Genomic DNA, 13,219 nt, shown 5'->3' with positions numbered 1-13,219 from the left:
GAGGTATTGGAGGAATAAAAAAAATGAAAAAATAGGTAGAAATCCATCAAGTAACATGTAGGAGTATATATGAATATTATAGTAAACATGGAATAAAAAAAACAATTTTTATGATTCAAAAAAATGCCTAAAATGCACACTCACTCGCAAGCCCGCTAGTGAGCTCAATGTCGCACCATGATTGGCCTAGAGAGGGTGGCGCGTGGTGGAACAACCTTTTCCTCTTCATGCCTAGGCATGACGCTCATTTTGGTAGCTAGTCTCCAACGTGTTCTGCCTTCGATTTGAAGGAATAACCTGTTGGATAGTTGAAGGATATTTTCGACCTTGAGTTCACCACAAATAAGTATTGAATCTATAGTGAGAGACAACCCAACTAAGAACGAAAAGAAAGAACAATTGAATAATAAAGAAGCCACAAATTTGATAGGTTGATGGAATTTCTACTATAATTATACATCAAATTTGAAAAGAAAAAGAGTGAGATTTAAACTCACAAAATTATTAATCAACAAATATGTCGCTTACAACTTGTCCCACACAACTTAATTATGTTTAAAGTATAAATGCTACTCCTAATACATAAGGAAATATAAGTAATAATGAAAGCTAATAAATGTTAATTAAGGGTTTTGATTAATTGAGACATGAAAAATATTTTTAAATTAATTAATTATGAAAGGGTAGAATGGCAATTTTATGGTATATTTTATTCAATAGATATTTTCTTTTATTTTTTTTAAATTTTTTTTGAAGTTTTATTTTTTAATTTTTTTTGTCAACTACATATACAATTCATGTCAACTACATACATATAATGTCAATTATGTTTATAATCCATGTCAACTACATATACAATTGATGTCAACTACACACATATAATGTCAACTATATATACAATCCATGTCAACTATACACTATAATGTCAACTATATGTATAATCCATGTCAATAATATAAGTCGTTGACATGAAAATATTTGTTGTTGACATTAATTATTTGTAAAATGTTGTTGTTTACATAATAATTGACATAAATAACGTTTGTTATTCTCTATAGTTGACGTCGCGCAAAAATGACAATTATGCCCACTAGTTGACATCCCACAAAAATTGTGAAGGAGTGGTTGAAAATGCATCTTAGTTCTCAATTGGACTCATAAATCCCAACCTAACATACTCTGTCTAAAAGAAAATTTAATTGATATAAAGAAAAACCTAATTTTGTTAACAGTCAATTAATGTCGTTTTAAACTTTCCAACTAAGCCCTACTATAATCAAATTGATAAGTTTTCGTTAAAAGAATGAAACGTAATACTCCTCTTATCCCATTCAAAATTGATAAGTTTTCATCTTTGAAATATGTCATTCAATATATGATAGTAGTATATTTCTAAATAAAAAATATCACTCTTTTCTAATTATTTTTATAACTTAATAAATTAAACAACGTTGTATGCAGGGACGGAACTACCATGGGCCAAGCCGTCGCTCCAGCGGGGGCTTGGCCGGCGGCGGTCCTGGTAACTTCACTGTGGCCGGCCCTGCATATGTCTCTTTTACATTGTTTACAGAAATGACCAAGGGAAGTGGGAAAGGGGAAGAAGACGATAGGAAAAAAGGGGAAATAATTAGAGAGTAATTATCATTAAATTTACGGCCGTGCGGGGTCCACTTTTAATTAGAAAATTATTATAATTCCTTATATAGAAGTATAACCGAATTTGCAATTTTCTTTTTGGAATATTATACCTAATGCTAATTTTCTTGCATTTATAGTTTAATAGTACATGGGTTTCTGTTTAACAAAATGTTTTGCATATCTGTAGTCATTTACATAATATTTTTTTTTTTCAAATCGTAGTTAATTTATTTGAAAGTAGAGTATTAGATCTAGAATTATAAAATATATTAGAATGCATATTTTCCCTTTTTTTCTTCTTTATTTTAGTAAAACATTATCTTTTTAAACATTATCAAAATACGACATTTTGTAAGTTCAAAATACGACATTATCAAAATACGACATGTTGTGGGATTTAATATTCTAAGTTCAAATGTTACGAGACTCGCCAATTTTTTAACTAAAATTTTATAATTTGAATGACTATTATCTCATGTAAAAAATATATTAAATTTTGTATTTGAAATTTATTATGTATTGTGTTTTCATTATTTTACAAATTTATAAAATAAATAAAGGTGTTTAAAATATTGAAATAATATTAATTTAAATATATATTTATTTATTATACGCAATTACAAATAGTTTTTTATGTATAATTTTAGCACCGGCTTATTTATATTTCTAGTTCTGTCCTTGGTTATATGGCCTTTGAACAAGATGGATTAGAGCAAAACTACCATGAGAGATAACTCATTCCTTTCCACTAAAATAAAATGTTTTTTTTAAAAATGAAAACAATATTATTTGTATATTTTATTTTTTTTCTATATTTTTTCTGTATTAATTCATGAAATGATATTACTACATAAAATCTCATATAAAAAATAAATATATTTCATATTTTTTTGAAACAGGATAAATATTTTTTATATTTACTGGGATAGATAGATATTTCCATGCGTCCAGCTCAGCAAAAGGAATTGCAATTGGATTCAAACTCCAAAACCAAAAGCATCTGTATGAATTGGGAGAGAAGGAAATATCGCGGAAGCCGACATTGTTGGGCTAGTCTAGTCTGTCGATTCCACCCAAATCTAAGCTGTGACCCTCTCGTAAATGACGTATTTGCCCCTGAACAAATGAACAATATATAAACAGCGTTCATGCACATAACCTTGCATAAAAATCGCGAATCCGACGCCTCTCATAATTTCCTTCTCTGCCTATAAATTCCTACTCCCAAAATCAAAACAAAAACCTACCAAACACAGCGCTACAGCGAGAATTAGGGGAGGCGGTTTTCTCCGGAAAGGATTCATAGTTCTAATAGCAATTGATCGATCTATGCAACCGAGGACGGATAACCCATCGGTTGTGAAACTGGCCATCGCTTCCCATTCTCGATACTGTGAATGCTGCTTCTTCTCTGATTATGATTATTATGAGCTGGTTTGATGATAATCTCCGCTCCGCCAACAATCTCAGCCGCTTCATTGCCGGCCTCTTGTTGTTCCTCCTTTATCACTCTTCTCAATTGATTTCCAATTTCCCTGTTCCTATACACCCGTAAATTCCCCTCTTTCTTCGTTTCGAGATCCGATTGTGTTTTTGTGAGATCGATTTTGGTTTCGGTTGCTTCTTCGAATTTCAGAGAGTGGGCGGAGGTAGAGCGAGATTTCGTGGTTGTCGTATGATGGAACTCAAATATGGCGATGATTCTCTCTCCGGTGACTTTTATGATGGTGAGCAATAGTTTCGAATTTCGATTGTTTTCTTGTTTAATATAATGCTAGGTAAATGACAGCAGATTGTTAGATTTGGCGATGACACGCTTTAACTTATGATTTTTTTTCACGCTTACTATTATTCCAACTTAGATCAGGACTCTAATGCGTTTGTTTGATAATCATCTGGTATCATATTTTCTGTGTCGATGATCACCTGTTTTGGATTTGTCTCGGTGAAATCTTAATTTTGTCGCAATTGGTTGAAAGAAAGTGAATATCATGGTGGTGACTTTGCTTCCCAAGAAAGATTGTCTATCTGAAAATTAGTACTAGTATAACATTAACAAGCTCTGCCTTGTCCATGCTTCACGTTGAAATTATCTGTTTCATCTGTCTATGTTGAGTATGTTCCATTTATTCTTTTAATTGTTGCCATGAAAGTATAGAATATACCTCCTGCTTTATGTTTTGGAACTCCTATTATTCGTATGAATTCGTCATCATAATGATGTATTGTCATGTGGTGTCCAGACATTTATGCGTCCCTTGCTGATAGATCAAACAGTGCTTCACCTTCTGTTATTGTCATTGGTGGGGGTATATCAGGGATTGTTGCTGCGCGCACGCTTCAGAATGCATCTTTTAAGGTGGAATCTCTTAGTTATATTGGATTCTTCTTATAGTGATTGGGGTTGATTTATTTATCTTCTTTTTGGGTGGTTGATGTGGGTTCTGTAACTCTGTTCAGGTGATCTTATTGGAATCTCAAGATAGAATTGGTGGGCGCATCCACACAGATTACTCATTTGGTTGCCCGGTGGACATGGGAGCTTCATGGTTGGTTTAAAATTTTTTTCTTCTGTCATATCATTTCTGAAAGAGAAGCATGCCTTGCGACTCTATATGTTTGATACGTCATAGGGCTTTATTATGTGTTGACTAAGGCTCCTCTAATTTTTGTGCTTCCTTCCCTTTTTGAGATTCTAAAGTGACCCAATAGTGTGTGCTGTGCTCTCAAACGTAAAAAAGCAAAAAGATCCTTATGGTATCTATAAACCAGTCCAGTCCAGTCCATCAGTCCAGTCCATAGATATTTATTGATGGATGGTCAAGATTCATTCTCAAACGAAATTATGTTTTCTTTTACATACGATAATGAATTTCTGTGATAATGTTATTAATGTATACTATACAATAATTTTATTTATAATTATACTATTTTATGATGTTTATAATGGAGTACAATATTGCTTTTTTCACAGATTATTGAATATAATGCTGGTTTCACCAATACACAACTCCATGTGTATGTATAGCTGTGTATCATTATGATTTTGAACTCTATTTTTAGATTAGTTGATGTGAATTGGGAAACCTGAAAATTCCAATCATGATACCTGGTTTTGTTTGCACTTTGCAATAGATTTGGTTTGCACATATGTGCATAATATGCTTATTTTTATAAAAAAAAAAATGCTATTTAACATATATATTTCATTTCAGGTTACACGGTGTTTGCAACGAGAATCCCTTGTCTCCTGTCATCCGTCGGTTGGGCCTCACAATGTATCGTACAAGTGGTGATGACTCCATTCTATATGATCATGATTTGGAAAGGTATGTAACTATTATACCTGCACATCAATCTGCAATACATCATAATTTTCTGTCTAAGGATCTTGATTTTTTGTCTTTGGTCACTGCAGTTATGCACTTTTCGACAGAAATGGGCAACAAGTTCCTCCAAATATAGTCACTGAAGTTGGAGTCACATTTAAGAAAATCCTTGAGGAGGTATGACCTCATTCTATGAATATGTTTCAGTATAAACAGCGCCGAAATCTATCTTCTACATGCATGCTTACTTAGTAATGGTTTATCTTTTCTAGACGGATAAAGTGAGGGATGGACAGATCAGTGACATGTCTGTTAAAGAAGCAATTTTGATCGTGCTGGAAAAGAATCCAGAGTTAAGGTACCAGAAACTATTACGCCCTTGTGGTATTTTAAAGTACATGGTCAAATATAGATTTTCGTTGCTTACGGTTAATATGCCTCTGATCAGACAAGAAGGCCTTGCTTATGAAGTGTTGCAGTGGTATATATGTCGAATGGAGGCTTGGTTTGCTGCAGATACAGAAATGATATCACTGAGAGCCTGGGATCAGGTAAAATGTCCGCCTTTCTGCAGTTTGTGGACTGCTCTGCTTTTCATGTAGCATTTTTAGCTCTCCTAAAATAATAGGGTCTCGGCAATTGTTACTATTAGTACTATGAATTCATAATAGTTGTTAATCAAATCAAATTTATTCTGGAAATGACAATGTAGTTCACTTTGGGTTAAATGTTGTATGGAAGTCAATACTTATTCTAATATCAAAATTTATATATGAAATTTAGAGTAACTGCCTTGATCTTTCTTCAAAGATGTTGAATGTTCTTTGTATATGTTAAGTATCCATCTTAAAGTTCTTATTGGAATAGAAGTGAAGCATGTAGAACTTAGTTCATGTTAAGGACATAATTTTCCTATACTGGAGTTACTAATCGAGGTATTGCTCCTAGGCTTCCATGCATAATATCTGTATTATGATTTGTTGTGAATGTGATTGACCTTTATTGCTTAACCTGCCTTTCGGAATTCGTGCTTGTTCAGGAACAACTCCTTTCTGGTGGTCACGGGCTTATGGTGCAAGGGTATGATCCTGTGATAAAGGCACTGTCAAGAGATATTGATATTCGCTTAAATCATCGGTATGCATGTTTTATATTCTCGTTATTTCTTTCATCTCAGTTCCCTCTTTACTCTCTACTTCTTTTTTTCATCTCACTCTCTTAGAAGATTAACTCACGAATGCCATTAACAGGGTAAAAAAGATTGTCAATGGGTATAAGAAGGTTACAGTAGCAGTTGAAGATGGGAGGAACTTTGTTGCAGATGCTGTAATTATCACTGTTCCATTGGGTGTTCTAAAGGCGAAGGTAATTGAGTTTGAGCCTAAGCTCCCCGAATGGAAATTATCTGCAATATCAGATCTTGGGATAGGGAATGAGAACAAGATCGCATTGAAATTTGACCATGTGTTTTGGCCTAATGTGGAGTTCTTGGGCGTTGTTGCCAACACTTCATATTCTTGTGGCTACTTTCTGAATCTGCACAAGGCAACGGGTCATCCAGTCCTTGTCTACATGGCAGCCGGAGCTCTTGCCAACGATCTAGAGAAGCTGTCTGATGAGGCTGTTGCTGATTTTGTGATGGTGCAGCTGAAGGGAATGTTTCCGGATGCCACAGAGCCTGTAAGTAGACATTTTGAGTAATTTTACGTATGACAACAAGTTACAGCATTTGACGGTGTGTTGGTGTTGGTGACAGGTCCAGTATCTTGTATCGCGTTGGGGAATGGATCCCAACATCCGGGGATGCTACTCGTATGACGCAGTGGGTAATTCGGATGATATATATGACCGGCTGCGGGCTAGCGTGGGGAATATCTTCTTTGGAGGTGAAGCAGTGAGCGTGGATCATCAAGGTTCGGTTCATGGTGCGTATTCAGCAGGAGTTATGGCGGCTGAAAACTGTGAGAGGCATCTGATGCAGAGGATGGGAACGCTGGAAAGGAACCCCCTCGTTGCTTGTCGAGAGGAAATTGTTGAAATAACTGTTCCTCTTCAGATCTCTAGATTGTGAAGATTGTTTTTTTTTTTGTCTTTTTCCTCTGAGATTTGGCATAAGCCTTTAGTCTCATTGTCACTCTACTGTTTCTCCCTTGGATGTTATTCTCAAACTTTGGATTCTATTTCTATTTCTATTTCTTGTTTTAATAGTGACACTTTGATAATTTATAGTCCTCACATTAATAGTTATGGGTCTTATTGCACACCTTGTTACTATAACTTAAAGACTAGTCATTTAATTGAGCATCCTAATAAATGAAGGTTAAACTTTAATTCTTCATTAATATAATCATCGTTAATGGAATGGGTTGATAAAGATTATGTCAATTCGATTTGTTTTGCTTTTCCGAATTCTCCTATTTGAAGATTCCTATTTGAAGATGCCCCATTTTGTGGAATTAATATGTTTATAGAACTTAGTTTCGTGCCGTGTTCGTATAAAATTAGCAATGATTACGGCAATTATATAGGAAGTAGAACCTAGTTGAAGAATGAATAATCAATTAAATTGGTAAATAGTACTCCCTCCGTCCCCGATTAGGAGTCACGGTTTGACTGAACACGGGTTTTAAGAAATGTAAAGAAAAGTTGGTTGAAAAAGTTAGTGGAATGTGAGACCCACCTTTTTATATTGGTTTTATAATAAAATGTGTGTGAAGTGAGTTAGTGGAATGTGGGACCTACTTACCATTTATGGTAAAAATGAAGTGTGACTCTTAATTGGGGACGGACCGAAATGGAAAAATGTGACTTTTAATGGGGGACGAAACGGAGGGAGCATGAAACAATACAAAAGCTTTCAAATATTGATGTGTAGGTGTAGCATTAAAAGGGTGTAACAATCCAAATCCAAATAGTAGAAGATTATGAATTTGTTACTATGATTGTTACGAAATTTGGAAGGAACAATTAGTATGATTTTGAACCGTCGTCACTTTATCAGGTCGGTGAGAAAAGTCCAATTCAAAAACCAACAATTCTCCCCACCATCACCATCACCATCACCATCACCACCACCACCACCTCTTCCCTCTTCAATTTTCTGTGAAATTCACACTTTCTCATTGCTTCCGAGCTCTGTTTTGCAAGCTACTCTTCTTCATTCTCTCAACAAGGGCTATGGCTGATACGGCTCACAATAACCTCAATGCTAAACTCGTTAGTCGCGTTCTCTCCACCATCATTTTCTTCTGCTTGTTTCTTTTCTACTTTTCAATGATTTTGGGGATTTTCATTTCTTAGGTCTTACTTGGAGACATGGGCACTGGTAAATCGAGCCTTGTCATACGTTTCGTAAAGGGCCAATTTCTCGAATTCCAAGTAATTCTTCATCCCCAATCTTCTATACCTATCATCGTTGATTACATTGTGTGTAGATGAATGGCGGATACTCATCATTGCTATTGATCGTAAATTTGGGGTTATTTAATTTTGATTCAGAATGAGATGTCTGTGTTAATTTCATCGATTTGTTTCTGTTTATTTCACAGGAATCAACCATCGGGGCGGCCTTCTTCTCACAGACGGTATCTGTGAACAGTGCCACTGTGAAGTTTGAGATCTGGGACACTGCTGGCCAGGAGAGGTATCATAGCTTGGCTCCCATGTATTATAGAGGTGCTGCTGCTGCGATAATCGTTTACGACATCACTAGCTCGGTATTCACACAACCCTCATTATGCATGTTATATAGATCTGATGAATTATATATACTGGCTGTATCAATATACTTTGCTGATCTTGCCATTCATTTTATTTTTTGGCACCAAGCACTCTATTATCTTGTTTTTATCATGTCTTTTTCACAAACAATAAATAAGGGTGTGATTTCTGAGGTTTGTTATATGGATATTGCCTTTTGCTTCTGCTTGGTGATGCAGGATTCATTTGCAAAGGCTAAGAAGTGGGTGCAGGAACTACAAAAGCAAGGTGCTTATATTTTTGGTTGTTTCTCCTTTGAGCTGCTTGAGATAAGCATAGGCCTAATATCGTGAATGGGGTTGACCACTCATTCGATTTACACTAGAGTAGGGCTTGGGATCTCAGGGAATAAGGAAGAGACATATACCAGTTGTTGTTTTGTTTATTTTTACTTTTTTCTTTCTCTTTGTTTATGTATGTGCTGACACGTGTTCTCAATGTCTGCAGGTAATCCTAGCATGGTAATGGCACTGGCTGGAAATAAATGTGATCTTGAAGACAAGAGGAATGTAACTGCAGAAGTAAGTATGCTGTTTTTTATTGGGGTGCAATTATCTGTTCAAATGCCGCTGTTCTTCATCACCCTTAGTTTAATCATTAATGTGGTCTTATATGCCACCTCGTTTTCGCATGCTTTTCTGTGAGGGTGTATATACTACAACATTTGTAAAGAATTTGAATACCACCAACCTGTATGTAAAGCTTTCTCTTCCTCTTCTATCACCTCCTGTGCAGGAGATTATGAAATAAGACTAGAAAGATGAAACGAGCAATTCAATTTGGGTGTAGAAAGTTTTTGCAGTAGATAGTTCTTTGACCTTTGATCATCATAAAATTGTTGTAGTTTATTTAAATCTCCACTTGCATAATGTCGTGTCTTGATAGGTGAACTCATATCGGTATTAATTCATTGATAGTTATCTAACTTATGCTGAAGCTACTTATGCTCTGAACAATGCTAGTTGTTTTGTTACTGTTTGTAGGAAGCACGTGCTTATGCTGATGAAAATGGTCTTTTCTTCTTGGAAACCTCTGCAAAAACTGCAGTTAATGTGAATGATACATTCTATGAAATAGGTATGTTTCTTTCTTTGTTTCCAGTTGCTTGTTTTCGTGTTTTGAATTTGGAGGAATGCTGTCAAGGATTATGAAAATTCAAATGCATCTATTGTTTCACATTTTCCTTATTATACATTTATACTTACCCCCTGTTCTTACTTATCTAACCAATGTCTTTGTATCAGAAGGTTTCTGTGTGTTATGATTATTTCAACTGTAATTCCTTCTTGAAGCGTTCTTGGTATATACTCTCCATAAAAATTCTGTTGCTTGAAAAAGGATTTCTTGAGAAGTGGAAGAATAATCAGTGAAAATGTACAGAAGAAAAGGATCAAGTAGGGGGCTTAATAGTTTCCATTGTTTAAAGAACTAAAATCTTAATTTTCTGTCAAATTGCCATCAAGTTGTCAATTAGAGAGCCTTAAACATTAAGCATTTCCTTCTTTACTCTTTCATTAGGTTTCTTTCCTATACTACTTCTTCAGTCAGTGGAATTCAACTTGTCCACTTTTTTATTTTAGAAACATTTTCACACCACATTCGACTACTACTAAGGTGAGTCTCATTATCCACTAGCACTCTCTCTGTCCCATTAAAAATGAAACGTTTTCCTTTTTGGGTTGTCCCATTAAAAATGAAACGTTTCCTAAAATGGAAACAACACCATCTCTACATTTTCATCTCTCTTACTTTACTCTCTCTTCATTAACTCACAAAACAACGCTGCATAAATCCCGTGCCGAAAACCAAATGTTTCATATTTATTGGAACGGAGGGAGTACTTTTCTCTTTCTTTCTCATTCTTTACCAACTTTGCATTAAAACTTGTGCCGTCCCAAAAGTCTCTATTTTTAGGGGTCAGAGAGTATATTTTCTGAAACGAAATAATAAATTGACATAGCCTATCTAAATCGGAAGGATGATCTAATTCTTCCTTAGGTCGGTATGCTACGCTACGCCACTACGGTCACCACCCTGATAATATTTTTGGAAGAAGAAGAAGACATTAAATGATGTCGTTTCGAGATTTTAAAAAGCTTGATTTGTGAATTACAAATTTACCCCTGATTAATGTAAAAAGAAACACGTCATTCACCGTCATCTGTTCGCTTCTATTGATTCTGCCCCCTCAAAAATTATTTCCTGGATCCGCACTGGATACTTTACAGATGCGCAGTTGTTCAACAATCTGGACGCATGAGTATTTTAGTATAACCGTCGTGTCTAATACCTGCATTATATGCAAGGTGAGTGAGCGCTTAACCAAGCCACTGATAGTCACAATGGACATGGTGAAAAGCACAGGCTTGTTGATATATTTTATATCAAGTACACTCCATTGTGGACTTAGGATGAGCTTGTTTTTCTCATGTTTGAACAGATCCTGTAGTTCCTTCATGAATCCCTAGGAAATTGATCCTTTTAGGAACTTTAAATTTTTGATCTGACTTTGGGGCTTTGGTAAAGAAGATTTATCAATACATACTATTTCTTGGGGCTATCTTGTGAATGAGATCATGATTCTTCTAGCTTATTTCTGGATTGACCCTTTATGTTCATCTGAAAGCTCAATAACAAAAATAACACCTCAATTGATATGTTTTCTCTTTTGTGTATTGAGCAAATTCTGTACCTTCCTGGTGTTATGAAAAACACTGGTTCAATGTTTGCTACTTGCTAGAAGATGCATAGTTCTTCTTGTATGTTTCATCCTGGCACTTTTTTACCAGTACATATTAAACCAAAATTATACTCCGTTAGAATACACGCACTGATACATGATAGTGTGTACTGTGTAACTGCTTGGCTAGGCATCTGTTTCCATATCTTAATTCTCCCTGTTTTATCTGTCATTATGGAAGCCTTATCCATGTTTCATATTTCTTCTTAAGACCGTTTTCTGGATATTATATTATGTTAACAAAGTCTTGTGAATCTTAGTCCATGTAAAGAAGAAACATTGTAAACATTGTGAATGCTGTATTTCTGTTTGCTTCTTGCCTCTTGAATTAGTATTCCCAATTATTGCCATTGTTAATTTATCCTTGCTATATTCACAGCTAAGAAGTTACCTAGAGCTCAACCCACCCAGAATCCAGCAGGAATGCTCTTGGTTGATAGACCTGCAGACGGATCCCGTGCTGCATCATGTTGTGGTTAAGAAGTGCCTGGGAAATAACTGTATGATCCTCCACATTAGTTCTCTTGCCTTGTCTTGTTCTATTTTTTTTCTTTCCATGCTGTCAATCTATCCTGACTGATATGCTTCTGCATTAGACCGGCAGGTACTTTTCTTTGTATGTCCTGCGTCCATGGATGTTGCGAGAAGTGTTCATGTGAGACTCATTATGGTCTTTTCATGATCTGTCTCTCATAGGAAGCTGTAAATGTAGTTTTTTTTTGTGCGAGTATGTCGACTGCTGACTAATCATAAAATTTCATCTCTTCACCTCTGCAGCGGGTTTTGCATTCCCGTACCTTAAATCAAGAGCGTGACCTAGTATGTGAATCAAGAATGACCCAATTTGTCCACGATAATGTTCGTCTAATTTGTTATACTTCATGTCGTAGTATATTTAAAGATAATATTTTGTTAGATCTCAAACAATTGAGGAGCTTGCAATCTTATGAATCCTTTAGGTTATAATGGAAGTCTAATGTCACAAATGTCGACCATTTCTGCTCATTAAAGGTTGAAATCGTACTCACTTATTCATGATGCAAGTCTTTCCACAATTGTGTACACATTAATAAAATAAATATATATATTCTAAATTAGACTTAATTAATTATAACTTATCCTTAATGAAATACTTTGTCAGATTATAAAAAAGTTTTTATTTTTGGTAATATTAAGTGTTTGATTATAATTTATGGCATTATTCTCATTTTAATCTTATCTTTGTGAAATTTGGTAAGTAGTTTTACATATGTATTTGGCATAAGAATGAGGTTACAAATTGCATACGTAATTTTCTTTGCATGTGTACTTTAACACGTATTTAAAACATTAAGCAGAGGATGTCCAAATAATTTTCTTTGCATACGTAACAACCGAAACAATGCACCCGAAATCCGATTCCAAAATAATTTGAGGTACCTAAATACTCGATTCGTATGTCCTGTGAAATCAAATATCTGAAAACCCGATTTGCAGTGTGGCAATTTTCAAGTTTACAATGTTTACAATTTGTAGATCACCATTGCATGTCCACGTTTTTATTGATTTTCGTGCATTTGTCGTTTAATTTTAATTTGTTTGACATTTTGACGTGGGTTGACAAACTGGGTATTATTCAATATTCAATCAGGTAACACAATACCAAATATCCAAATTGTTTATCACCCAATTCTCAAATTTGACGATAGATATCGGGTTGAATAGAGTAATACCAAAAACTCGATATTCATTTGGGCAACGTTAGTTTTTT

General features: G+C 34.9%; 2 protein-coding genes across 7 annotated transcripts; both read left to right on the top strand.

The window, feature by feature from the left end:
- The first annotated feature begins 2,806 nt into the window (after positions 1-2,806).
- On the top strand, positions 2,807-7,175 carry PAO4 (polyamine oxidase 4). Its single transcript, XM_048115042.2, has 10 exons — positions 2,807-3,368; positions 3,885-4,000; positions 4,102-4,190; positions 4,857-4,970; positions 5,060-5,147; positions 5,243-5,328; positions 5,419-5,521; positions 6,010-6,107; positions 6,221-6,650; positions 6,727-7,175. Exons 1-10 carry the CDS (start codon positions 3,317-3,319, stop codon positions 7,039-7,041), a joined length of 1,491 nt encoding a protein of 496 aa, XP_047970999.2. The 5' UTR covers positions 2,807-3,316; the 3' UTR covers positions 7,042-7,175.
- Positions 7,176-7,872: 697 nt separating this feature from the next.
- Positions 7,873-12,326, top strand: LOC125215354 (ras-related protein RHN1). Of its 6 annotated transcripts, none has more exons than XR_007175252.2 (9): positions 7,873-8,186; positions 8,271-8,348; positions 8,519-8,686; positions 8,909-8,957; positions 9,177-9,250; positions 9,713-9,806; positions 11,849-11,969; positions 12,074-12,124; positions 12,247-12,326. XR_007175252.2 is itself a non-coding variant. In XM_089066457.1 (8 exons), exons 1-7 carry the CDS (start codon positions 8,148-8,150, stop codon positions 11,947-11,949), a joined length of 603 nt encoding a protein of 200 aa, XP_088922583.1. In that variant the 5' UTR covers positions 7,873-8,147; the 3' UTR covers positions 11,950-11,969; positions 12,247-12,326. The 6 variants fall into 6 exon arrangements, 4 of the variants coding, with proteins under 4 accessions (XP_088922583.1, XP_047972707.2, XP_047972706.2 ...); XR_007175251.2 differs by having other exon boundaries at positions 12,066-12,124; XM_089066457.1 differs by lacking the exon at positions 12,074-12,124.
- Positions 12,327-13,219: the final 893 nt, after the last annotated feature.

The sequence above is a fragment of the Salvia hispanica genome, chromosome 3 (assembly GCF_029641045.1).
Source record: "Salvia hispanica isolate PSC_SH4W2 chromosome 3, Shi_PSC_v1, whole genome shotgun sequence".
In the NCBI taxonomy this organism is placed as follows: domain Eukaryota; kingdom Viridiplantae; phylum Streptophyta; class Magnoliopsida; order Lamiales; family Lamiaceae; genus Salvia; species Salvia hispanica.
Note: the sequence above shows the minus strand (reverse complement) of the source record. Positions and strands in the feature narration are given on the sequence as shown.

What these genes read in the sequence shown, in the direction of transcription:
- PAO4 (XM_048115042.2), top strand. Translation starts at nt 3,317, where the DNA reads ATGATGGAACTCAAATATGGCGATGATTCTCTCTCCGGTGACTTTTAT. An exon ending in TTAAGAAAATCCTTGAGGAG is followed by an intron (nt 5,148 to 5,242) that starts GTATGACCTCAT and finishes TATCTTTTCTAG; the next exon opens with ACGGATAAAGTGAGGGATGG. An exon ending in GAAAAGAATCCAGAGTTAAG is followed by an intron (nt 5,329 to 5,418) that starts GTACCAGAAACT and finishes GCCTCTGATCAG; the next exon opens with ACAAGAAGGCCTTGCTTATG.
- LOC125215354 (XM_089066457.1), top strand. Translation starts at nt 8,148, where the DNA reads ATGGCTGATACGGCTCACAATAACCTCAATGCTAAACTC. An exon ending in ATAACCTCAATGCTAAACTC is followed by an intron (nt 8,187 to 8,270) that starts GTTAGTCGCGTT and finishes TTCATTTCTTAG; the next exon opens with GTCTTACTTGGAGACATGGG. An exon ending in TTTACGACATCACTAGCTCG is followed by an intron (nt 8,687 to 8,908) that starts GTATTCACACAA and finishes TTGGTGATGCAG; the next exon opens with GATTCATTTGCAAAGGCTAA.